Source organism: Nerophis ophidion, linkage group LG02, assembly GCF_033978795.1.
Source record: "Nerophis ophidion isolate RoL-2023_Sa linkage group LG02, RoL_Noph_v1.0, whole genome shotgun sequence".
NCBI lineage: Eukaryota > Metazoa > Chordata > Actinopteri > Syngnathiformes > Syngnathidae > Nerophis > Nerophis ophidion.
In genome coordinates this window covers 20,188,866-20,214,035 of record NC_084612.1, presented here as the reverse complement: position 1 = coordinate 20,214,035, position 25,170 = coordinate 20,188,866, and the positions used below count along the sequence as shown (strand labels likewise).

Sequence of the window (25,170 nt, the reverse complement as noted above, 5' to 3'; positions counted from 1 at the left end):
GAAGTTACTAGCAGTTTTGTCTGTTTTCTCATTCTAGGAGCAGTTATTTCTGTGTTTTATTCAAAAATTGCGCTACAGCGCAATTTTGAGTTTTGGGGTTTGGTTTTTTCGTTAGATCGCAATTTCCGCTGGTCCTGATGTGTGTGCAAAGTTTGGTGAGTTTTGAAGCATTTTAAGAGGGCCAAATTACAGCTCAAAGAGGAAAAAAATTGCATTTTTTGCTAAAATTTTGTTTTGAAGTGGTTTTTGCCAACTTCCTGTTGATTTTTGCCCGAGAATATACAATTAGGAAATGTAGGTCTTGGTTAGACCTACGTAGAAGTTTTTGTTTGATGTCTCTACGACATTGCTACTGGAAGTTACAAGCTGTCTGTTTTTTGTTTCTTCCTAGGGGGCGCTAGTGCACAATTTTGAATTTTGGGGTTTGGTTGCTTAATATGATGGGAAGGCACACAGTACCGATGTGTGTGTAAAATTTGGTGAGTTTTGAAGCATGTTAAGGGGGTCAAATTACAGCGCGAACGAGCGGAATAATAATAAAGAAAAAAGAATAAAACGCAGCAGATTCAATAGGGTCCTTGCCATGGCAAAGGACATGGAGTCCTTTGCTGGCAGGGCGGACCCTAATAATAAGAAACGTTACAGATTCAATAGGGTCCTTGCATGGCAAAGGACATGGATGTCCTTTGCCATTGCAGGGCGGACCCTAATTAAAGCTGCAAGCAGCGTTGGTCGGGTCCGCCGTTGGCCGCCGCCGCCGCCGCCGTGTCCCGAGTCCCGATCTTAGTCAGACCAACATAGAGGTCTTTGTTTCATGTCTCTACGACATTCCTAACAGAAGTTACAAGCAGTTTTGTCTGGAAAAAGGTGACGGCTTTTTACAAAACTTTTATTTTGAAGGGGTAATTGCCAACTTCCTGTTGATTTTAACTGAAAGATGCCACCTATCAAAATGTAGGTCTACAGACCTACACAGAAGTTTTTGTTTCATGTCTCTACGACATTCCTAACGGAAGTTACAAGCAGTCTGTTTTTTGTCTCTTCCTAGGGGGCGCTAGCGCGCAATTTTCATTTTTGGAGTTTGGTTGCTTAATAAGTTGGTCTGCCGCTCCATACCGATGTGTGTGTCAATTTTGGTGAGTTTTGAAGCATGTTAAGGGGGTCAAATTAGGGTGCGAAGGTGCGAGCGCGCCTTGGGTTGCTGTCCCCGAGCCCCACGGCAGGAGAAGCCTTGCTGCCACTATTTAATGCATTGTGAAAGTAATGCAGTTGTTGTGTTGAAGTGAAAATATCAAGCTCCCTGTTGATTTTTGCCAAAGTATGTTAATCATTCAAATGTAGGTCTAAGTCAGACCTACATAGTGGTTTTTGTTTCATGTCTCTACGACATTCCTACCGGAAGTTACAAGCAGTTTTGTCTTTGTTTTCTTCCTAGGAGCAGTTTGTCTGTGTTGTATTCCTAGGGGGCGCTAGAGCACAATTTTGAGTTTTGGAGTTTGGTTTTTTCATCAGCTCGCAATGGTTGCCAGTCCTGATGTGTGTGCCAAGTTTGGTGAGTTTTGAAGCATTTTAAGGGGGTCAAATTACAGCTCAAATAGGCAAAAATGACATTTTTTAGGAAACTTTGCGCAGGGCGTCTTTGAAGGCGCGAAAAATCAAAACCTGAAAACTTATCACAACTTTGATCTATACTTTTAATCAGAAGGGTCCAAACTCTCTCCTGAGCGAGTTTGAAGCCGAAACGACAAACGCGCTCAGAGGAGATAACTTTTGAAGAAAGGTGACGGGTTTTCACAAAACTTTTATTTTGAAGGGGTAATTGCCAACTTCCTGTTGATTATTTCTGCTAGCTGTCAATTACTAAAATGTAGGTCCAAGTGAGACCTACATAGAAGTTTTTGTTTCATGTCTTTCCGGCATTCCTACCCGAAGTTACAAGCAGTTTTGTCTGTGGTTTCTTCCTGGAAGCAGTTTTTTCTGTGTTTTATTGAAAAATTGCGCTAGAGCACAATTTTGAGATTTTTTTTTTTTTTTTTTCATTAGATCACAATTTCTGCCAGTCCTGATGTGTGTGCCAAGTTTGGTGAGTTTTGAAGCATTTTAAGGGGGTCAAATTGCAGCTCAAAGAGGCAAAAATAGCGTTTTTTGGCGAAAATTTTGCTTTGAAAGGGTTTTGCAAAATTTCTGTTGGTTTTAGGTATAGGAGTTTCTGATGGGGAATTTAGGTCTAGGTCAGTTCTACATAGAGGATTTTGTTTCATGTCTCTACGACATTCCTACCGGAAGTTACAAGCAGTCTGTTTTTTTTTTTTCGTAGGGGGCGCTAGCGCGCATTTTTCATTTTTGGGGTTTGGTTGCTTAATACGTGTTTTTGGCAAGCCTTACCGATGTGTGTGCCAAATTTGGTGAGTTTTGGAGCATGGTCAGTGGGTCAAATTAGGGTTCAAAGTTGCGGAAAAATAATAATAATAATTAAAGCTGCAAGCAGCGTTGGTCGGGTCCGCCGTTGGCCGCCGCCGCCGTGTCCCGAGTCCCGATCTTAGTCAGACCAACATAGAGGTCTTTGTTTCATGTCTCTACGACATTCCTAACAGAAGTTACAAGCAGTTTTGTCTGGAAAAAGGTGACGGCTTTTTACAAAACTTTTATTTTGAAGGGGTAATTGCCAACTTCCTGTTGATTTTAACTGAAAGATGCCACCTATCAAAATGTAGGTCTACAGACCTACACAGAAGTTTTTGTTTCATGTCTCTACGACATTCCTAACGGAAGTTACAAGCAGTCTGTTTTTTGTCTCTTCCTAGGGGGCGCTAGCGCGCAATTTTCATTTTTGGAGTTTGGTTGCTTAATAAGTTGGTCTGCCGCTCCATACCGATGTGTGTGTCAATTTTGGTGAGTTTTGAAGCAAGTTAAGGGGGTCTAATTAGGGTGCGAAGGTGCGAGCGCGCCTTGGGTTGCTGTCCCCGAGCCCCAGGGCTTAAGACGCCTTCGTCCCACTATTTAATGCATTGTGAAAGTAATGCAGTTGTTGTATTGAAGTGAAAATATCAAGCTCCCTGTTGATTTTTGCCAAAGTATGTTAATTATTCAAATGTAGGTCTAAGTCAGACCTACATAGTGTTTTTTGTTTCATGTCTCTACGACATTCCTACCGGAAGTTACAAGCAGTTTTGTCTTTGTTTTCTTCCTAGGAGCAGTTTGTCTGTGTTGTATTCCTAGGGGGCGCTAGAGCACAATTTTGAGTTTTGGAGTTTGGTTTTTTCATCAGCTCGCAATGGTTGCCAGTCCTGATGTGTGTGCCAAGTTTGGTGAGTTTTGAAGCATTTTAAGGGGGTCAAATTACAGCTCAAAGAGGCAAAAATGACATTTTTTAGGAAACTTTGCGCAGGGCGTCTTTGAAGGCGCGAAAAATCAAAACCTTAAAACTTATCACAACTTTGATCTATACTTTTAATCAGAAGGGTCCAAACTCTCTCCTGAGCGAGTTTGAAGCCGAAACGACAAACGCGCTCAGAGGAGATAACTTTTGAAGAAAGGTGACGGGTTTTCACAAAACTTTTATTTTGAAGGGGTAATTGCCAACTTCCTGTTGATTATTTCTGCTAGCTGTCAATTACTAAAATGTAGGTCTTAATGAGACCTACATAGAAGTTTTTGTTTCATGTCTTTCCGGCATTCCTACCCGAAGTTACAAGCAGTTTTGTCTGTGGTTTCTTCCTGGAAGCAGTTTTTTCTGTGTTTTATTGAAAAATTGCGCTAGAGCACAATTTTGAGATTTTTTTTTTTTTTTTTTCATTAGATCACAATTTCTGCCAGTCCTGATGTGTGTTCCAAGTTTGGTGAGTTTTGAAGCATTTTAAGGGGGTCAAATTGCAGCTCAAAGAGGCAAAAATAGCATTTTTTGGCGAAAATTTTGCTTTGAAAGGGTTTTGCAAAATTTCTGTTGATTTTAGGTATAGGAGTTTCTGATGGGGAATTTAGGTCTAGGTCAGTTCTACATAGAGGATTTTGTTTCATGTCTCTACGACATTCCTACCGGAAGTTACAAGCAGTCTGTTTTTTTTTTTTCGTAGGGGGCGCTAGCGCGCATTTTTCATTTTTGGGGTTTGGTTGCTTAATACGTGTTTTTGGCAAGCCTTACCGATGTGTGTGCCAAATTTGGTGAGTTTTGGAGCATGGTCAGTGGGTCAAATTAGGGTTCGAAGTTGCGGAAAAATAATAATAATTAAAGCTGCAAGCAGCGTTGGTCGGGTCCGCCGCCGCCGCCGCCGCCGTGTCCCGAGTCCCGATCTTAATCAGACCTCCATAGAAGTTTTTGTTTCATCACTCTATGACATTCCTAACAGAATTTACAAGCAGTTTTGTCAGTTTTTTTTCCTAGGGGGAGCTAGAGCACAATTTTCATTTTTGGGGTTTGTTTTTTTATTGGATGGCAATTTTCACCAGTCCTGATGTGTGTGTAAAATTTGGTGAGTTTTGAAGCATGTTAAGGGGGTCAAATTACAAATTGGTGTTTCTGGATGTTGTTGATAAATGGCTTTCGCTTGGCATAGTATAGCTTTAACTGGCACTTTGAAGCATTTTAAGGGGGTCAAATATCAGTTCAAAGAGGCAAAAAAGACATTTTTTGCAAATATTTTGTTTTGAAGGGGTTTTTGTCAACTTCCTGTTGATTTTAGGTATAGAAGTGTTTAATGGAAATGTAGGTCTAAGTCAGACCTACATAGAGGTTTTTGTTTCATGTCCCTACGACATCCCTAACGGAAGTTACAAGCAGTTTTGTCTGGAAAAAGGTGACGGCTTTTTACAAAACTTTTATTTTGAAGGGGTAATTGCCAACTTCCTGTTGATTTTAACTGAAAGATGCCAATTATCAAAATGTAGGTCCAAGTGAGACCTACATTGAGGTTTTTGTTTCATGTCTGTCCGACATTCCTACCAGAAGTTACAAGCAGTTTGATCTGTTTCCTCTTCCTAGGAGCAGTTTTTTCTGTGTTTTATTCAAAAATTGCAATAGAGCGCAATTTTGAGTTTAAAGGTTTGTTTTTTTCACTAGATCGCAATGTTTGCCAGTCCTGATGTGTGTGCCAAGTTTGGTGAGGTTTGAAGCATTTTAAGGGGGTCAAATTTCAGTTCAAAGAGGCAGAAATTGACTTTTTTGCGAAAATTTTGTTTTGAAGGGGTTTTTGCCAACTTCCTGTTGATTTTTGCTATAGAAGTGCTTCATTGGAAATGTAGGTCTAAGTCTGATCTACATAGAGGTTTTTGTTCCATGTCTCTACGACATTCCCAACGGAAGTTACAAGCAGTCTGTTTTTTGTCTCTTCCTAGGGGGCGCTAGCGCGCAATTTTAATTTTGGGGGTTTGGTTACCTAATAAGTTGGTCTGCCGCTCCATACCGATGTGTGTGTCAAATTTGGTGAGTTTTGAAGCATGTTAAGGGGGTCAAATTAGGGTATTGTTTGTGTTGTATTCCTAGGGGGCGCTAGAGCACAATTTTGAGTTTTTGGGTTTGGTTTTTTCATTAACTCGCAATTGTTGCCAGTCCTGATGTGTGTGCCAAGTTTGGTGAGTTTTGAAGCATTTTAAGGGGGTCAAATTACAGCTCAAAGAGGAAAAAATTAAATTTTTTAGGCAAATTTGCGCAGGGGTTCTTTGAAGGCGCGTAAAATCCAAACCTGAAAACTTATCAAAACTTTGATCTATACTTTTAATCAGAAGGGTTCAAACTCTCTCCTGTGCGAGTTTGAAGCCGAAACGACAAACGCACTGGGAGAAGTGTCGATTTGAAAAAGGTGACGGGTTTTTACAAAACTTTTATTTTGAAGGGGTAATTGCCAACTTCCTGTTGATTTTTTCTGCTAGCTGTCAATTATTAAAATGTAGGTCTAAGTGAGACCTACATAGAAGTTTTTGTTTCATGTCTTTCCGGCATTCCTACCGGAAGTTACAAGCAGTTTTGTCCGTGGTTTCTTCCTGGAAGCAGTTTTTTCTGTGTTTTATTGAAAAATTGCGCTAGAGCGCAATTTTGAGTTTTATTATTTTTTTTTTTCATTAGATTGCAATTTCTGCAAGTCCTGATGTGTCTGCCAAGTTTGGTGAGTTTTGAAGCATTTTAAGGGGGTCAAATTACAGCTCAAAGAGGCAAAAATAGCATTTTTTTGCGAAAATTTTGCTTTGAATGGGTTTTTGCAATATTTCTGTTGATTTTTGCCCCAGAACATACTATTATGAAATGTAGGTCTAAGTCAGATTTACATAGAGGTTTTCGTTTCATGTCTCTACGACATTCCTAACGGAAGTTACAAGCAGTATGTTTTTTTTTTTTCATAGGGGGCGCTAGCGCGCAATTTTGTATTTTGGGGTTTGGTTGCTTAATATGTGTTTTTGCCAAGCCTTACCGATGTGTGTTTAAAATTTGGTGAGTTTTGGAGCATGGTCAGTGGGTCAAATTAGGGTTCGAAGCTGCGGAATAATAATAATAATAATTAAAGCTGCAAGCAGCGTTGGTCGGGTCCGCCGTTGGCCGCCGCCGCCGCCACCGTGTCCCGAGTCCCGATCTTAGTCAGACCAACATAGAGGTCTTTGTTTCATGTCTCTACGACATTCCTAACAGAAGTTACAAGCAGTTTTGTCTGGAAAAAGGTGACGGCTTTTTACAAAACTTTTATTTTGAAGGGGTGATTGCCAACTTCCTGTTAATTTTAACTGAAAGATGCCACCTATGAAAATGTAGGTCTAAGTGAGACCTACATAGAGGTTTTTGTTTCATGTCTGTCCGACATTCCTACCAGAAGTTACAAGCAGTTTTATCCGTTTCCTCTTCCTAGGAGCAGTTTTTTCTGTGTTTTTAAAAAAAATTGCAATAGAGCGCAATTTTGAGTTTTAAGGTTTGGTTTTTTCACTAGATCGCAAGTTCTGCCAGTCCTGATGTGTGTGCCAAGTTTGGTGAGTTTTGAAGCATTTTAAGGGGGTCAAATTAAAGCTCAAAGCGGCAAAAATAGCGTGTTTTTCGAAAATGTTGCATTGAATGAGTTTTTGCAAAATTTCTGTTGATTTTGGGTATAGACATTTTTTATTGGAAATGTAGGTCTAAGTCAGACCTACACAGAGGTTTTTGTTTCATGTCTCTACGACATTCCTATCGGAAGTTACAAGAAGTCTGTTTTTTGTCTCTTCCTAGGGGGCGCTAGCGCGCAATTTTAATTTTTGGGGTTTGGTTCCTTAATAAGTTGGTCTGTAGCTCCATACCGATGTGTGTGTCAATTTTGGTGAGTTTTGAAGCATGTTAAGGGGGTCAAATTAGGGTGCGAAGGTGCGAGCGCGCCTTGGGTTGCTGTCCCCGAGCCCCACGGCAGGAGAAGCCTTGGTGACACTATTTAATGCATTGTGAAAGTAATGCAGTTGTTGTATTGAAGTGAAAATATCAAGCTCCCAGTTGATTTTTGCCAAAGTATGTAAATTATTCAAATGTAGGTCTAAGTCAGACCTACATAGTGGTTTTTGTTTCATGTCTCTACGACATTCCTACCGGAAGTTACAAGCAGTTTTGTCTTTGTTTTCTTCCTCGGAGTAGTTTGTCTGTGTTGTATTCCTAGGGGGCGCTAGAGCATAATTTTGAGTTTTGGAGTTTGGTTTTTTCATCAGCTCGCAATTGTTGCCAGTCCTGATGTGTGTGCCAAGTTTGGTGTGTTTTGAAGCATTTTAAGGGGGTCAAATTACAGCTCAAAGAGGTAAAAATTATCTTTTTTAGGAAAATTTGCGCAGGGGATCTTTGAAGGCGCGTAAAATCAAACCCTTAAAACTTATCAAAACTTTGATCTATACTTTTAATCAGAAGGGTTCAAACTCTCTCCTGTGCGAGTTTGAAGCCGAAACGACAAACGCGCTCAGAGGAGATAACTTTTGAAAAAAGGTGACGGGTTTTCACAAAACTTTTATTTTGAAGGGGTAATTGCCAACTTCCTGTTGATTTTTTCTGCTGGCTGTCAATTATTAAAATGTAGGTCTAAGCGAGACCTACATAGAAGTTTTTGTTTCATGTCTTTCCGACATTCATACCGGAAGTTACAAGCAGTTTTGTCTGTGTTTTCTTCCTAGAAGCAGTTTTTTCTGTGTTTCATTCCAAAAATTTTTTAGAACGCAATTTTGAGTTTTAGAATTTTTTTTTTTCATTAGATCACAATTTCTGCCAGTCCTGATGTGTCTGCCAAGTTTGGTGAGTTTTGAAGCATTTTAAGGGGGTCAAATTACAGCTCAAAGAGGCAAAAATAGCATTTTTGGTGAAAATTTTGCTTTGAAAGGGTTTTGCAAAATTTCTGTTGATTTTGGGTATAGGACTTTCTGATGGGGAATTTAGGTCTCGGTCAGTTCTACATAGAGGATTTTGTTTCATGTCTCTACGACATTCCTACCGGAAGTTACAAGCAATCCATTTTTTGTCTTTTCCTAGGGGGCGCTATTGCGCAATTTTGATTTTTCTGGTTCGGGTCCCTAATATGTTGGGAAGAAACTCCTCACCGACGCGTGTGTCAAATTTGGTGTGCTTTGAGGCATGGTCAGTGGGTCAAAATACAGCGCATATGCGAGTATCGGTGCGGAAGAAAGAAAGAATAATAATAAGAATTAAAGCTGCAAGCAGCGTTGGTCGGGTCCGCCGTTGGCCGCCGCCGCCGCCGCCGTGTCCCGAGTCCCGATCTTAGTCAGACCTCCATAGAAGTTTTTGTTTCATCACTCTACGACATTCCTAATAGAATTTACAAGCAGTTTAATCATTTTATTTTCCTAGGGGGCGCTAGAGCACAATTTTCATTTTTGGGGTTTGGTTTTTTTATTGGATGGCAATTTTCACCAGTCCTGATGTGTGTGTAAAATTTGGTGAGTTTTGAAGCATGTTAAGGGGGTCAAATTATAGATTTGCGTTTCTGGATGTTGTTGATAAAATGCTTTCGCTTGGCATTGTATAGCTCTAACTTGCACTTTGAAGCATTTTAAGGGGGTCAAATTTCAGTTCAAAGAGGCAAAAAAGTCATATTTTGCGAAAATTTTGTTTTGAAGGGGTTTTTGCCAACTTCCTGTTGATTTTAGGTACAGAAGTGTTTATTGGAAATGTAGGTCTAAGTTAGACCTACACAGAGGTTTTTGTTTCATGTCTCTACGACATTCCTAAGGGAAGTTACAAGCAGTCTGTTTTTTGTCTCTTCCTAGGGGGCGCTAGCGGGCAATTTTCATTTTTGGGGTTTGGTTGCTCAATAAGTTGGTCTGCCGCTCCATACCGGCGTGTGTGTCAAATTTGGTGAGTTTTGAAGCATGTTAAGGGGGTCAAATTACAGATTGGCGTTTCTGGATGTTGTTGATAAATGGCTTTCGCTTGGCATTGTATAGCTTTAACTTGCACTTTGAAGCATTTTAAGGGGGTCAAATATCAGTTCAAAGAGGCAAAAAAGGCATTTTTTGCAAAAATTTAGTTTTGAAGGGGTTTTTGCCAACTTCCTGTTGATTTTCGGTACAGAAGTATTTCATTGGAAATGTAGGTCTAAGTCAGACCTACACAGAGGTTTTTGTTTCATGGCCCTACGACATTCCTAACGGAAGTTACACGCAGTCTGTTTTTTGTCTCTTCCTAGGGGGCGCTAGCGCGCAATTTGCATTTTTGGGGTTTGGTTGCTTAATAAGTTGGTCTGCCGCTCCATACCGATGTGTGTGTCAATTTTGGTGAGTTTTGAAGCATGTTAAGGGGGTCAAATTAGGGTGCGAAGGTGCGAGCGCGCCTTGGGTTGCTGTCCCCGAGCCCCACGGCAGGAGAAGCCTTGGTGACACTATTTAATGCATTGTGAAAGTAATGCAGTTGTTGTATTGAAGTGAAAATATCAAGCTTCCTGTTGATTTTGGCCAAAGTATGTTAATTATTCAAATGTAGGTCTAAGTCAGACCTACATAGTGGTTTTTGTTTCATGTCTCTCTGACATTCCTACCGGAAGTTACAAGCAGTTTTGTCTTTGTTTTCTTCCTAGGAGCAGTTTGTCTGTGTTGTATTCCTAGGGGGCGCTAGAGCACAATTTTGAGTTTTGGGGTTTGTTTTTTTCACTAGATCGCAATTGTTGCCAGTCCTGATGTGTGTGCCAAGTTTGGTGAGTTTTGAAGCATTTTAAGGGGGTCAAATTACAGCTCAAAGAGGTAAAAATTATCTTTTTTAGGAAAATTTGCGCAGCGGATCTTTGAAGGCGCGTAAAATCAAACCCTTAAAACTTATCAAAATTTTGATCTATACTTTTAATCAGAAGGGTTCAAACTCTCTCCTGTGCGAGTTTGAAGCCGAAACGACAAACGCGCTCAGAGGAGATAACTTTTGAAGAAAGGTGACGGATTTTCACAAAACTTTTATTTTGAAGGGGTAATTGACAACTTCCTGTTGATTTTTGCTGCAGGCTGTCAATTATTAAAATGTAGGTCTAAGTGAGACCTACATCGTGGTTTTTGTTTCATGTCTTTCCGGCATTCCTACCGGAAGTTACAAGCAGTTTTGTCTGTGTTTTCCTCCTGAAAGCAGTTTTGTCTGTGTTTTATTCAAAAATTGCTCTAGAGCGCAATTTTGAGTTTTATTAATTTTTTTTTCATTAGATCGCAATTTCTGCCAGTCCTGGTGTGTCTGCCAAGTTTGGTGAGTTTTGAAGCATTCTAAGGGGGTCAAATTGCAGCTCAAAGAGGCAAAAATAGCATTTTTTTGCGAAAATGTTGCTTTGAATGAGTTTTTGCAAAATTTCTGTTGATTTTGGGTATAGACATTTTTTATTGGAAATGTAGGTCTAAGTCAGACCTACACAGAGGTTTTTGTTTCATGTCTCTACGACATTCCTGACGGAAGTTACAAGCAGTCTGTTTTTTTTTTTTTCCTAGGGGGCGCTAGTGCGCAATTTTCATTTTTGGGGTATGGTTGCTTAATATGTTGGGCTGTCCCAGTAGACCGACGTGTGTGTCAACTTTGGTGAGTTTTGAAGCATGTTAAGGGGGTCAAATTAGGGTGAGAAGGTGCGGAATAAACAATAATAATAATAATTAAAGCTGCAAGCAGCGTTGGTCGGGTCCGCCGTTGGCCGCCGCCGCCGCCGCCGTGTCCCGAGTCCCGATCTTAGTCAAACCAACACAGAGGTCTTTGTTTCATGTCTCTACGACATTCCTAACAGAAGTTACAAGCAGTTTTGTCTGGAAAAAGGTGACGGCTTTTTACAAAACTTTTATTTTGAAGGGGTAATTGCCAACTTCCTGTTGATTTCAACTGAAAGATGCCAATCATCAAAATGTAGGTCTAAGTGAGACCTACATAGAGGTTTTTGTTTCATGTCTGTCCGACGTTCCTACCAGAAGTTACAAGCAGTTTTATCCGTTTCCTCTTCCTAGGAGCAGTTTTTCTGTGTTTTTTCAAAAATTGCAATAGAGCGCAATTTTGAGTTTTAAGGTTTGGTTTTTTCACTAGATCGCAATTTCTGCCAGTCCTGATGTGTGTGCCAAGTTTGGTGAGTTTTGAAGCATTTTAAGGGGGTCAAATTGCAGCTCAAAGAGGCAAAAATAGCATTTTTTTGCGAAAATTTTGCTTTGAATGAGTTTTTTCAAGATTTCTGTTGATTTTGGTTATAGACATTTTTTATTGGAAATGTAGGTCTTAGTCAGACCTACACAGAGGTTTTTGTTTCATGTCTCTACGACATTCCTGACGGAAGTTACAAGCGATTTGTTTTTGTTTTTTGCTAGGGGGCGCTAGCGCGCAATTTTCATTTTTGGGGTTTGGTTGCTTAATATGTTGGGGAGGGACACCGTACCGACGTGTGTGTCAACTTTGGTGAGTTTTGAAGCATGTTAAGGGGGTCAAATTAGGGTATTGTCTGTGTTGTATTCCTAGGGGGCGCTAGAGCACAATTTTGAGTTTTGGGGTTTGGTTTTTTTATTAGCTCGCAATTTCTGCCAGTCCTGATGTGTGTGCCAAGTTTGGTGAGTTTTGAAGCATTTTAAGGGGGTCAAATTACAGCTCAAAGAGGCAAAAATGAAATTTTTTAGGCAAATTTGCGCAGGGGTTCTTTGAAGGCGCGTAAAATCAAAACCTGAAAACTTATCAAAACTTTGATCTATACTTTTAATCAGAAGGGTTCAAACTCTCTCCTGTGCGAGTTTGAAGCCGAAACGACAAACGCACTGGGAGAAGTGTCGATTTGAAAAAGGTGACGGGTTTTTACAAAACTTTTATTTTGAAGGGGTAATTGCCAACTTCCTGTTTATTTTTTCTGCTAGCTGTCAATTATTAAAATGTAGGTCTAAGTGAGACCTACATAGAAGTTTTTGTTTCATGTCTTTCCGGCATTCCTACCGGAAGTTACAAGCAGTTTTGTCCGTGGTTTCTTCCTGGAAGCAGTTTTTTCTGTGTTTTATTGAAAAATTGCGCTAGAGCGCAATTTTGAGTTTTATTATTTTTTTTTTTCATTAGATTGCAATTTCTGCAAGTCCTGATGTGTCTGCCAAGTTTGGTGAGTTTTGAAGCATTTTAAGGGGGTGAAATTACAGCTCAAAGAGGCAAAAATAGCATTTTTTTGCGAAAATTTTGCTTTGAATGGGTTTTTGCAATATTTCTGTTGATTTTTGCCCCAGAACATACTATTATGAAATGTAGGTCTAAGTCAGATTTACATAGAGGTTTTCGTTTCATGTCTCTACGACATTCCTAACGGAAGTTACAATCAGTATGTTTTTTTTTTTTCATAGGGGGCGCTAGCGCGCAATTTTGTATTTTGGGGTTTGGTTGCTTAATATGTGTTTTTGCCAAGCCTTACCGATGTGTGTGCCAAATTTGGTGAGTTTTGGAGCATGGTCAGTGGGTCAAATTAGGGTTCGAAGCTGCGGAATAATAATAATAATAAAGCTGCAAGCAGCGTTGGTCGGGTCCGCCGTTGGCCGCCGCCGCCGCCGCCGTGTCCCGAGTCCCTATCTTAATCAGACCTCCATAGAAGTTTTTGTTTCATCACTCTACGACATTCCTAACAGAATTTACAAGCAGTTTTATCAGTTTATTTTCCTAGGGGGAGCTAGAGCACAATTTTCATTTTTGGGGTTTGTTTTTTTATTGGATGGCAATTTTCACCAGTCCTGATGTGTGTGTAAAATTTGGTGAGTTTTGAAGCATGTTAAGGGGGTCAAATTACAGATTGGTGTTTCTGGATGTTGTTGATAAATGGCTTTCGCTTGGCATAGTATAGCTTTAACTGGCACTTTGAAGCATTTTAAGGGGGTCAAATATCAGTTCAAAGAGGCAAAAAAGGCATTTTTTGCAAATATTTTGTTTTGAAGGGGTTTTTGTCAACTTCCTGTTGATTTTAGGTATAGAAGTGTTTAATGGAAATGTAGGTCTAAGTCAGACCTACATAGAGGTTTTTGTTTCATGTCCCTACGACATTCCTAACGGAAGTTACAAGCAGTTTTGTCTGGAAAAAGGTGACGGCTTTTTACAAAACTTTTATTTTGAAGGGGTAATTGCCAACTTCCTGTTGATTTTAACTGAAAGATGCCAATTATCAAAATGTAGGTCCAAGTGAGACCTACATTGAGGTTTTTGTTTCATGTTTGTCCGACATTCCTACCAGAAGTTACAAGCAGTTTGATCTGTTTCCTCTTCCTAGGAGCAGTTTTTTCTGTGTTTTATTCAAAAATTGCAATAGAGCGCAATTTTGAGTTTAAAGGTTTGTTTTTTTCACTAGATCGCAATGTTTGCCAGTCCTGATGTGTGTGCCAAGTTTGGTGAGTTTTGAAGCATTTTAAGGGGGTCAAATTTCAGTTCAAAGAGGCAGAAATTGACTTTTTTGCGAAAATTTTGTTTTGAAGGGGTTTTTGCCCACTTCCTGTTGATTTTTGCTATAGAAGTGCTTCATTGGAAATGTAGGTCTAAGTCTGATCTACATAGAGGTTTTTGTTCCATGTCTCTACGACATTCCCAACGGAAGTTACAAGCAGTCTGTTTTTTGTCTCTTCCTAGGGGGCGCTAGCGCGCAATTTTAATTTTTGGGGTTTGGTTACCTAATAAGTTGGTCTGCCACTCCATACCGATGTGTGTGTCAAATTTGGTGAGTTGTGAAGCATGTTAAGGGGGTCAAATTAGGGTATTGTTTGTGTTGTATTCCTAGGGGGCGCTAGAGCACAATTTTGAGTTTTTGGGTTTGGTTTTTTCATTAACCCGCAATTGTTGCCAGTCCTGATGTGGGTGCCAAGTTTGGTGAGTTTTGAAGCATTTTAAGGGGGTCAAATTACAGCTCAAAGAGGCAAAAATGAAATTTTTTAGGCAAATTTGCGCAGGGGTTCTTTGAAGGCGCGTAAAATCAAAACCTGAAAACTTATCAAAACTTTGATCTATACTTTTAATCAGAAGGGTTCAATCTCTCTCCTGTGCGAGTTTGAAGCCGAAACGACAAACGCACTGGGAGAAGTGTCGATTTGAAAAAGGTGACGGGTTTTTACAAAACTTTTATTTTGAAGGGGTAATTGCCAACTTCCTGTTTATTCTTTCTGCTAGCTGTCAATTATTAAAATGTAGGTCTAAGTGAGACCTACATAGAAGTTTTTGTTTCATGTCTTTCCGGCATTCCTACCCGAAGTTACAAGCAGTTTTGTCTGTGTTTTCTTCCTGGAAGCAGTTTTTTCTGTGTTTTATAGAAAAATTGCGCTAGAGCACAATTTTGAGATTTTTTTTTTTTTTTTTTCATTAGATCACAATTTCTGCCAGTTCTGATGTGTCTTCCAAGTTTGGTGAGTTTTGAAGCATTTTAAGGGGGTCAAATTGCAGCTCAAAGAGGCAAAAATTGCATTTTTTGTGAAAATTTGGCTTTGAATGGGTTTTTGAAAATTTTTTGTTGATTTTGGCCCCAGAAGATACAATTATGGAATTTAGGTCTAAGTCAGACCTACATAGAGGTTTTTGTTTCATGTCTCTACGACATTCCTAACGGAAGTTACAAGCAGTCTGTTTTTTGTTTCCTTTTAGGGGGCGCTAGAGCGCAATTTTCATTTTTGGGGTTTGGTTGCTTAATATGTTGTGGTGGCACGGTAGACCGACGTGTGTGTCAAGTTTGGTGAGTTTTGAAGCATGTTAAGGGGGTGATGTTGGGGCGCGACGGTGCGGAATAAAGAAAGAAAGAATAATAATTAAAGCTGCAAGCAGCGTTGGTCGGGTCCGCCGTTGGCCGCCGCCGCCGCCGCCGTGTCCCGAGTCCCGATCTTAGTCAAACCAACACAGAGGTCTTTGTTTCATGTCTCTACGACATTCCTAACAGAAGTTACAAGCAGTTTTGTCTGGAAAAAGGTGACGGCTTTTTACAAAACTTTTATTTTGAAGGGGTAATTGCCAACTTCCTGTTGATTTCAACTGAAAGATGCCAATCATCAAAATGTAGGTCTAAGTGAGACCTACATAGAGGTTTTTGTTTCATGTCTGTCCGACGTTCCTACCAGAAGTTACAAGCAGTTTTATCCGTTTCCTCTTCCTAGGAGCAGTTTTTCTGTGTTTTTTCAAAAATTGCAATAGAGCGCAATTTTGAGTTTTAAGGTTTGGTTTTTTCACTAGATCGCAATTTCTGCCAGTCCTGATGTGTGTGCCAAGTTTGGTGAGTTTTGAAGCATTTTAAGGGGGTCAAATTGCAGCTCAAAGAGGCAAAAATAGCATTTTTTTGCGAAAATTTTGCTTTGAATGAGTTTTTTCAAGATTTCTGTTGATTTTGGTTATAGACATTTTTTATTGGAAATGTAGGTCTTAGTCAGACCTACACAGAGGTTTTTGTTTCATGTCTCTACGACATTCCTGACGGAAGTTACAAGCGATTTGTTTTTGTTTTTTGCTAGGGGGCGCTAGCGCGCAATTTTCATTTTTGGGGTTTGGTTGCTTAATATGTTGGGGAGGGACACCGTACCAACGTGTGTGTCAACTTTGGTGAGTTTTGAAGCATGTTAAGGGGGTCAAATTAGGGTATTGTCTGTGTTGTATTCCTAGGGGGCGCTAGAGCACAATTTTGAGTTTTGGGGTTTGGTTTTTTTATTAGCTCGCAATTTCTGCCAGTCCTGATGTGTGTGCCAAGTTTGGTGAGTTTTGAAGCATTTTAAGGGGGTCAAATTACAGCTCAAAGAGGCAAAAATGAAATTTTTTAGGCAAATTTGCGCAGGGGTTCTTTGAAGGCGCGTAAAATCAAAACCTGAAAACTTATCAAAACTTTGATCTATACTTTTAATCAGAAGGGTTCAAACTCTCTCCTGTGCGAGTTTGAAGCCGAAACGACAAACGCACTGGGAGAAGTGTCGATTTGAAAAAGGTGACGGGTTTTTACAAAACTTTTATTTTGAAGGGGTAATTGCCAACTTCCTGTTTATTTTTTCTGCTAGCTGTCAATTATTAAAATGTAGGTCTAAGTGAGACCTACATAGAAGTTTTTGTTTCATGTCTTTCCGGCATTCCTACCGGAAGTTACAAGCAGTTTTGTCCGTGGTTTCTTCCTGGAAGCAGTTTTTTCTGTGTTTTATTGAAAAATTGCGCTAGAGCGCAATTTTGAGTTTTATTATTTTTTTTTTTCATTAGATTGCAATTTCTGCAAGTCCTGATGTGTCTGCCAAGTTTGGTGAGTTTTGAAGCATTTTAAGGGGGTGAAATTACAGCTCAAAGAGGCAAAAATAGCATTTTTTTGCGAAAATTTTGCTTTGAATGGGTTTTTGCAATATTTCTGTTGATTTTTGCCCCAGAACATACTATTATGAAATGTAGGTCTAAGTCAGATTTACATAGAGGTTTTCGTTTCATGTCTCTACGACATTCCTAACGGAAGTTACAATCAGTATGTTTTTTTTTTTTCATAGGGGGCGCTAGCGCGCAATTTTGTATTTTGGGGTTTGGTTGCTTAATATGTGTTTTTGCCAAGCCTTACCGATGTGTGTGCCAAATTTGGTGAGTTTTGGAGCATGGTCAGTGGGTCAAATTAGGGTTCGAAGCTGCGGAATAATAATAATAATAATAATAAAACGCAGCAGATTCAATAGGGTCCTTGCCATGGCAAAGGACAGAGTCCTTTGCCATTGGCAGGGCGGACCCTAATAATAATAAAACGCAGCAGATTCAATAGGGTCCTTGCCATGGCAAAGGACAGAGTCCTTTGCCATTGGCAGGGCGGACCCTAATAATAATAAAACGCTACAGATTCAATAGGGTCCTTGCATGGCAAAGGACATGGATGTCCTTTGCCATTGCAGGGCGGACCCTAATAATAAGAAAACGTTACAGATTCAATAGGGTCCTTGCATGGCAAAGGACATGGATGTCCTTTGCCATTGCAGGGCGGACCCTAATAAGAAACGTTACAGATTCAATAGGGTCCTTGCCTTAGCAAAGGACAGAGTCCTTTGCTGGCAGTGCGGACCCTAATAAGAAACGTTACAGATTCAATAGGGTCCTTGCATGGCAAAGGACATGGATGTCCTTTGCCATTGCAGGGCGGACCCTAATAAAGTGTTGCATATTGATATTTATCATTTTCTATATATATCTATTGTGAGAAATCATTTTGATGATCAGTGTTTCCACAAAGATAAATATTATTAATTATTAATAATAACATAGAGTTAAAGGTAAATTGAGCAAATTGGCTATTTCTTGCAATTTATTTAAGTGTGTATCAAACTGGTAGCCCTTCGCATTAATCAGTACCCAAGAAGTAGCTTTTGGTTTCAAAAACGTTGGTGACCCCTGCTCTAGATCCTCTCTAAATGTAGCTTGGTCACGTAGGCGGGGTCATCATCTGAGCTCTCCATCACCCGAAAGAGATGGTAAATAGCAGGTAGAACCACAGAGCAAGACACATGCTTTTCTCCTCCCAAAAGTTCAGTCAAATACCTGCAACACAAAATCAACTCCACGGCGTGGCGCAGTGGGGAGAGTGGCCGTGCGCAACCCGAGTGTCCCTGGTTCAATTCCCACCTAGTACCAACCTCGTCACGTCCGTTGTGTCTTGAGCAAGACACTTCACCCTTGCTCCTGATGTGTGCTGGTTGGCGCCTTGCATGGCAGCTCCCTCCATCAGTGTGTGAATGTGTGTGTGAATGGGTAAATGTGGAAGTAGTGTCAAAGCGCTTTGAGTACCTTGAAGGTAGAAAAGCGCTATACAAGTACAACCCATTTATCATTTATCATTTACTTCAGTCAAAAATATATTGCATTCAATTATACACAAAAAATATCCTCTGCATATTCATGCTGCATTTACATATTTTTTCTCTCTTACATGAAATCGGACTGGATATTGAGTAATATGATGTAAAACATACCTGCAAGGTTCCAGTAGCGTTTCCAACCTCTGCAGCTTGTCCATTTCAGCTGGAGTTGGCATGGCAATCTTGGTGCTTGTGGTGAGGACGTCACTCAGAGGCCGTTCATTTCTGCGGAGGCTTTTTATCATGTCCACAGTTGAATTCCATTGGATAGGAATATCTTGCACAACGGTCTCTTTCTTATGTCCATGTTCAGCTTGTTTTTGCTCTAATTCTGCTGCATTTGCTGGACTGTGTTTAAAGTGCCCGACAAATTTTCTGCACTTGGAAAGGATGTTGTCAAACGCACTGTTGTGCAGACAAACAGTGACAGGATGCTGGAGACTGCGCAAAGCAGGGGATATGATCAAAAGACAGTTGTCTTGCAGCAGCAATCATATTTTGTGCACTATCCGTGCGTAGTGTGGTGACTTTATCTGTCAAATTCCACTGCTGTATAACTTCAGTGAAGTGACCCGCGCATATTTCAGCATAATGCCTCTCCTCTGTTTTCATTATAGACAGAGCATGTGAATGCAGCACCCACTTTTCATCAATATAATGCACTGTAACTCCCAGGTAATTATGCTTACCGATTGATGTCAAATAGTCCCCACTGAGAGCAACTACAGCTGCACGTTTTAAAGTAGTCACTTTTACAGTCCTCTCCTTTTCATACAACTCGTGTATTCTTCGCGCGATGGTGCGTCTTGATGGCGGATCATATGTGCTGTCACTTGTTGCGATTAGCACAATGTTTCTCAGGCCGGCGTCTTCCACAACACTAAAAGGCCTACAGTCTGTAACTATCCACTTTGCTAGGGCATTTGTTAGCTTCTCTTGCTCTTGTTTATCTATACTTCTCCCGCACGCTGCATTTAACGTAGTCTGCCGAAGCCTGGCTCCACTTTCTACTTTGTTGAATGGTTTGCTCGCATCAACAGTGTTCTTTGCGTGAAGGTGATATTTTAGACTTGAAGTACTCCTGTGATAAGAAAATTCAGCTTGGCAGTGGCTACAAACGACTTTGCTTCTGTCAAATCCGCCGCCTGGAAGTACTTTATAATGAAAATGACCCTGTAAAAGTTCTGTTGCGTTACCCTTCCTCTCCATGCTTGTTTTGTTTTCTTCTGCATTCTTCTTCCTTTTCCGCCGGAGCCAGCAATAGCCGTTAACAAAATAAAAGCATGTAAACAACATACGCAAATGGGCGATAAAATGATTATCAGCATTAATAGATTGATGGGTTAACTCGAAATGAAATTAACGCATTAACTTGCCCACTCCTAATATATATATATGTGTGTGTGTATGTATATATATGTGTGTGTATGTATGTATGTATGTGTGTGTGTGTATTTGTACATTGTATTTTAACTGCAAGGTAATGTACTTTTATTTTGTAATTTTTTGGGGTACTTTCCTTGAAAAATTACACATCCGACTTTTAGCCTTCGCAATCCAAATGCATTTACGGGATAGCAGCTTAAACAAATACTTGGAGGTTTCCCCAGTAGCACCGATGCTACTAAATGGAAAAAAAAATATCACCAACATTTTTGAGAAAAAATATGAACTGTGTCAATTTTACAAATGTCATTATTACCAGCTTAAACAAGGTACACATGTGCACTCATACATAAAAACACAATGTCATCATAAGGCCTACTGTAACGCTCAATTAAACACACAGAATATCCCTTAATTGTACTAAAACTGTCGCTAACATGAGTAATCGGGCTGGGCGATATGAATTAAAATTCATATCCTGATATAGTTTGGCCCATATAATAACCCATAAATGGAAATAACTGTTGTCGTAACTAAATATCTCCACCATGCCTTAATTTTACATTTTCAGCACTAATGGTGATCCCAAATACACAAAAACAGATACCATCGAGTATGAAGGTTTAGGATTTCTTCTTATTTGTTAAGATAAGAAAAGCCTTACAAATAATAAAATAATAGTCAAATTATCACAAATCTTCTTTAAAACAAAGCATGTATCTATGCTCAAATATTCAGCTAACAAAAATATGAAATGCCTCAACGTCAACATGAAAATAATTAACCTTTAACAAGTGATTTGTATTCATATAGCGCTTTTCTCGAGAGACTCAAAGCACTTTACATTGAGAATGTCATCATCTACATCTTTAGGATACACTTAAACCAGTGGGGTTGGCACTGGGAGCAGGTGGGTCAAGTGTCTTGCCCAAGGACACAACGGCAGTGGCTAGGATGGCAAAAGCAGGAATCGAACCTGTAACCCCCCATTTGCTGGTACGGCTTCTTTACCAACCGAGCCACGCTATCCCAATGTTGTTTTTATAGGAAACCATTGTTATAGGACATACGCGCAAAGATTTTAACCAGGAACACCAACCTGCCAACTGATTCCTGATGCTGATTGACAGGCTGTACAAGTACTTCATCAGAGTGATGTTACTTTTCCCCAAAAATAATTGAATTGCTAATTAGATTACTCTTCAATAAATGTAATTAATTATTAGGGAAAGTAATTACTGTGTTACTTGGAAAACCAATCTAATATCTGGCATGATGCAGTTGAGATAAGTGTTATATGAGAGCAGTGTGTGTTTGTGTGTGTGCCTGTTGCCTAGTGACGTGTGACGTCAGCGAGTCCACACTCACTCTGAGTCTCAAAGACGTAGCAGGCCGGCAACGGCAGTTTTTCGGCTCTGACAGCAGCTCTTCTAATTTGTTCACTGGTTTGTGTTTCTTCTGCTTAATAAATCAATTAACTGTGCTTCCATGCCTGTATGATCTTGTCAACCAACGGAGTATTGTTTGGATGGCAAGTTTGTCACTTCAATCATTGATTTGTTTTTCAATATTCCCTCTGACGCCCGTAGTTACGAGCACACAGTGCAGTTTGTGTCAAGTTTTACGTTAATGGGGGTGAAAAAAACGGAGTTTTATTGACCATTTCCTCCAACTAAGACCTTGTTTTTTCCGTGTTGGAAGACTGTGTTAGTGAATAGCGCATAGGGAGGGACACACAGAGCTCTCTCAGTAACAATTCCGCATCAGTCACTTGTCCATTTGGTCATGGTTTAAGTTTATTTAAAAAAATGCTATACAAACATGTTTATTCTTGTTCAATCAAATTCAGATGGATTAATTTTAAGCGCAAGATGTTATTTGAAGGGTTAAAATCTGTTTGCACGTTTTTTTTTTTTTTTTTTTTCTTTGTCAAGAAAAACGGAGGTTTTTGTAGTTGGTGCACTAATTGTAAGTGTATATTGTGTTTGTATGTTGATTTTATAAAAAAACATTTTTTTTAATTTATTTATTTATGTTTTTATTTTTTTAAATAAATTGAATAAAAAAATCTTCTGCAGCCCGGTGGTTGGGGACCACTGCTTTAGTGTGCAATGGTTCAGAAGAATGAGATTATGCAAGCAAATGATTGATCAGCTACTTCCAACATCTCGTGATTGAAATTAACCGCTTTCGTATTGGTTGTAAATAGTACAGCACAATCATTGTTTAATGCAACTTAATTAGAATGTGTGTGGTACTCAGTGTTTTTACGTACCATCTGTTCCGGTGCTCTCTTGGAACCAGAAGCTTTGTACCGTATTTTTCGGACTCTAAGTCGCAGTTTTTGTCATAGTTTGGCCAGGGGTGCGACTTATACTCAGGAGCAACTTATGCGTGAAATTATTAAAGCATTACTGTAAAATATCAAATAATATTATTTATCTCATTCACGTAAGAGACCAGACGTATAAGATTTCATAGGAATTATCAATTAGGAGTGACAGACTGTTTGGTAAACGTATAGCATGTTCTATATGTTATAGTTATATGAATGACTCTTACCATAATATGTTAAGTTAACATCCAAGGCACGTTTTCAGCTGTTTTTTTATGCGTCATATAACGTACACTTATTCAGCCTGTTGTTCACTATTATTTATTTATTTTAAATTGCCTTTCAAAAGTCTATTCTTGGTGTTGGGTTTTATCAAATACATTTCCGCACAAAATGTGACTTATGCTCCAGTGCGACTTATATATGTTTTTTTTCCTTCTTTATTATGCATTTTCGGCAGGTGCGACTTATACTACGGGGCGATTTATACGGTATTCAGAAGTGTGCGTGTGCCTGTGTGTGTAACGCAACCATAACGTGACAGCACTGCCCTTTTCAACATCATACTGTAAAATGTTTAATCCGCACGTGTCAGATCAAGAATGCAATCAGTACAGTAAAACAGTGCACTCCTTCGCGTGCGCTATGCTCTCATGTTGGAGTGAGGCGCTCAGCGGCAGCAATGACAAGCAAGGAATTGTGTTTGTGTTTCCGTTATGTATATGACATATTTCAATTAGGACACAGTCCATAGTGATAACTTCCTTTAAAAAGGATGAAAGTGATTGATAAGGAGTGAATGTGGCAGTGACTTATAGAGAGATAGCAACCCTCCATCCATCCATTTTCTACCATTTGTCCCTTTTGGGATCGCTGGAGCCTATCTCAGTTGCGTTTCGGGCGGAAGGCAGTGTACACCCTGGAAAAGTCGCTCCCTCATCACAGGGCCAACACAGATAGACAAACAACATTCACACTCACATTCACACACAATGGCCAATTTTAGTGCCGCCAATCAATCTATCCCCAGGTGCATGTTTTTGGAGGTGGGAGGAAGCCGGAGTACCCGGAGGGAACCCACACAGTCACGGGGAGAACATGCAAACTCCGCACAGAAACCTCCGAGCTGAAATTGTATTGTAGCAAAGACACTGGTAATAAGGAAATGAACATGGAGGCAAGGCAAATTGTGAGATAAGAGGCATGACCAAGAGAAGTAGACATAGTGTAAATGAACGTCAAAACAAGACAGGCAAATGGCAAAAAAAAAATCAACTTGTTTTTGCTTGTTAGAAGGATTATGTTGGTGCAACTTTGGTCAGCGTGTGTAACCCGTTAGCCAACACAACACAGCACAGCAATGCAAACTAAAGTTGTTCATGAGTTTTACAGTTGTTTTGCCTATTTTGCCACTCTTACAGACCTGGACACACCAGTTCTGACGGTTCACCAGACCATCAGTGACGTGCGTGGCAGTTACTACCAAGAGAAGACGGTATTCCTACGTTGCACCGTCAACTCCAACCCGCCGGCCCGATTCATCTGGAAGCGTGCCAACGTGCTCATCGAACAAAGCAAAGACAATGGGGTGGACATCTACGAGCCACTTTACACTCAGGTATCTACTTAGCCTCTACTTACTTACCTGGGGATCCTTTAACCAACCCACTGAGCCATATCCCTACTACCCTAAACCATATATTTCAGAACCCATTTCAATCAATCAATCAATCAATCAATCAATCAATCAATCAATCAATCAATCAATCAATCAATCAAGGTTTATTTGTATAGCACCTTACAACATCACAATGGTGCACAAAGTGCTTTACAGGACAAATAAGTTAAAAGCAAGTAAAACCACGCATATTAAAACAGTAATAATAAATGCTTATGGCAATTTTTTGTTAAAAGCCAATCTAAACATATATGTTTTTAGTGGAGATTTAAAAGCTTCTAGCTCCGTGACAGACTACTCTCCTACATGTAATTACAGACCCTTGAACCTCCATACCTATTGACTGTTCTACCAACCCACTTTCCTACCAATAGACTGGCTGACCTTCTTACCAGAAAACAACCTACCAGACCACATGAACCATTGACTGACCAACAAACTTTCAAACAATTTACGTTTCAAGTATTGACCTACCTATCGTTCAACCAATTTACCTTGCTCTGTCCTTACTTTCCTACATCACTAACCCCTTTTTTTACTTAATTTTATTCCAACCTTCAAATCTGCCCAAAACAACCAACTGCCCTCTCTAATCACAAGCAAGCTACCAAATGATATTTTACATACCTAGTTTTCTACCACCCTAGTACAGACTGACACCACCAACAATTGAAACCAACTATCTATCTCCCCGTGTTCCAAACTTCCTAAATTCCCAAACTTCTAATCTTTTCATATCCTCCAACTGCCATATCTATCCAGCTACTGTTTATCGTTCCATCCTTCCTGCCAGCTGTCATATCTTTCGATCTCTCGAGCAATGACCCACCGACTGACTGAACTTTGTACCTAAAATTAAATTACCTTCCGAGTTATAAACTGAGATAACCCATAAACAATTGAACCAACAACCATTATCAACAACCGACCACCCAACCAACCTTTCTGCTTACCTATTTATCAATCAATGTTCAACCAAACTATCTGTCTCCCTACTGCCCTATAGTCATACTTTTTAACCTATTAATTTACCTTTCACATGTTTCACATTTCAATCTATTGACCATCTGACCGACCAATCTAGGTGCTGGCCTACTTTCCAACCTACCAGATCACTTTTCAATTGTTTTAGTACAAATTTAACTTGCTACATTCCTACCTTCCTAATTCCAATCCATCTACTAAGTATTTAACAAACCAACCTACCTACCTGCTGCCTCACCTTCCAACCGCTGTACACACAAATTGGCTGACCTCCTTATTAAACTCTAGATTACAGTTTGTAGATAATGCCAGACCGCGATCATCAACAAGTCGGGAAATACAAGCAACATGACAAGTCACTTGATTAATTATCAACGCAAAAGATAGTTGATGCAAGACCAATGTAAGCCATGCCGAACATCAATTTGTGAGGCATTTCAATTAAGTTGTCTCCATGACAGCACGTCTTTTGAGGCCCAAGCTGTTTGTTTAAATGCTTTTTTTATTTATCTTTACTATTTGGGCTTATTGGACCCTAATTAGATTAAAAACTAAAATCATATTTTGA

At 39.7% G+C, this 25,170-nt stretch overlaps 1 protein-coding gene across 3 annotated transcripts in view; it reads left to right on the top strand.

Moving 5' to 3' along the window:
* The window catches only part of LOC133537626 (MAM domain-containing glycosylphosphatidylinositol anchor protein 1), a 569,362-nt gene that overhangs the window by 365,119 nt on the left and 179,073 nt on the right, over positions 1 to 25,170 (top strand). For all 3 annotated transcript variants that reach the window (XM_061878797.1, XM_061878798.1, XM_061878796.1), the window contains exon 5: positions 23,362 to 23,558. In XM_061878797.1, the coding sequence (XP_061734781.1) occupies positions 23,362 to 23,558 (197 nt within the window). The remainder of the gene's footprint in view (positions 1 to 23,361; positions 23,559 to 25,170) is intronic.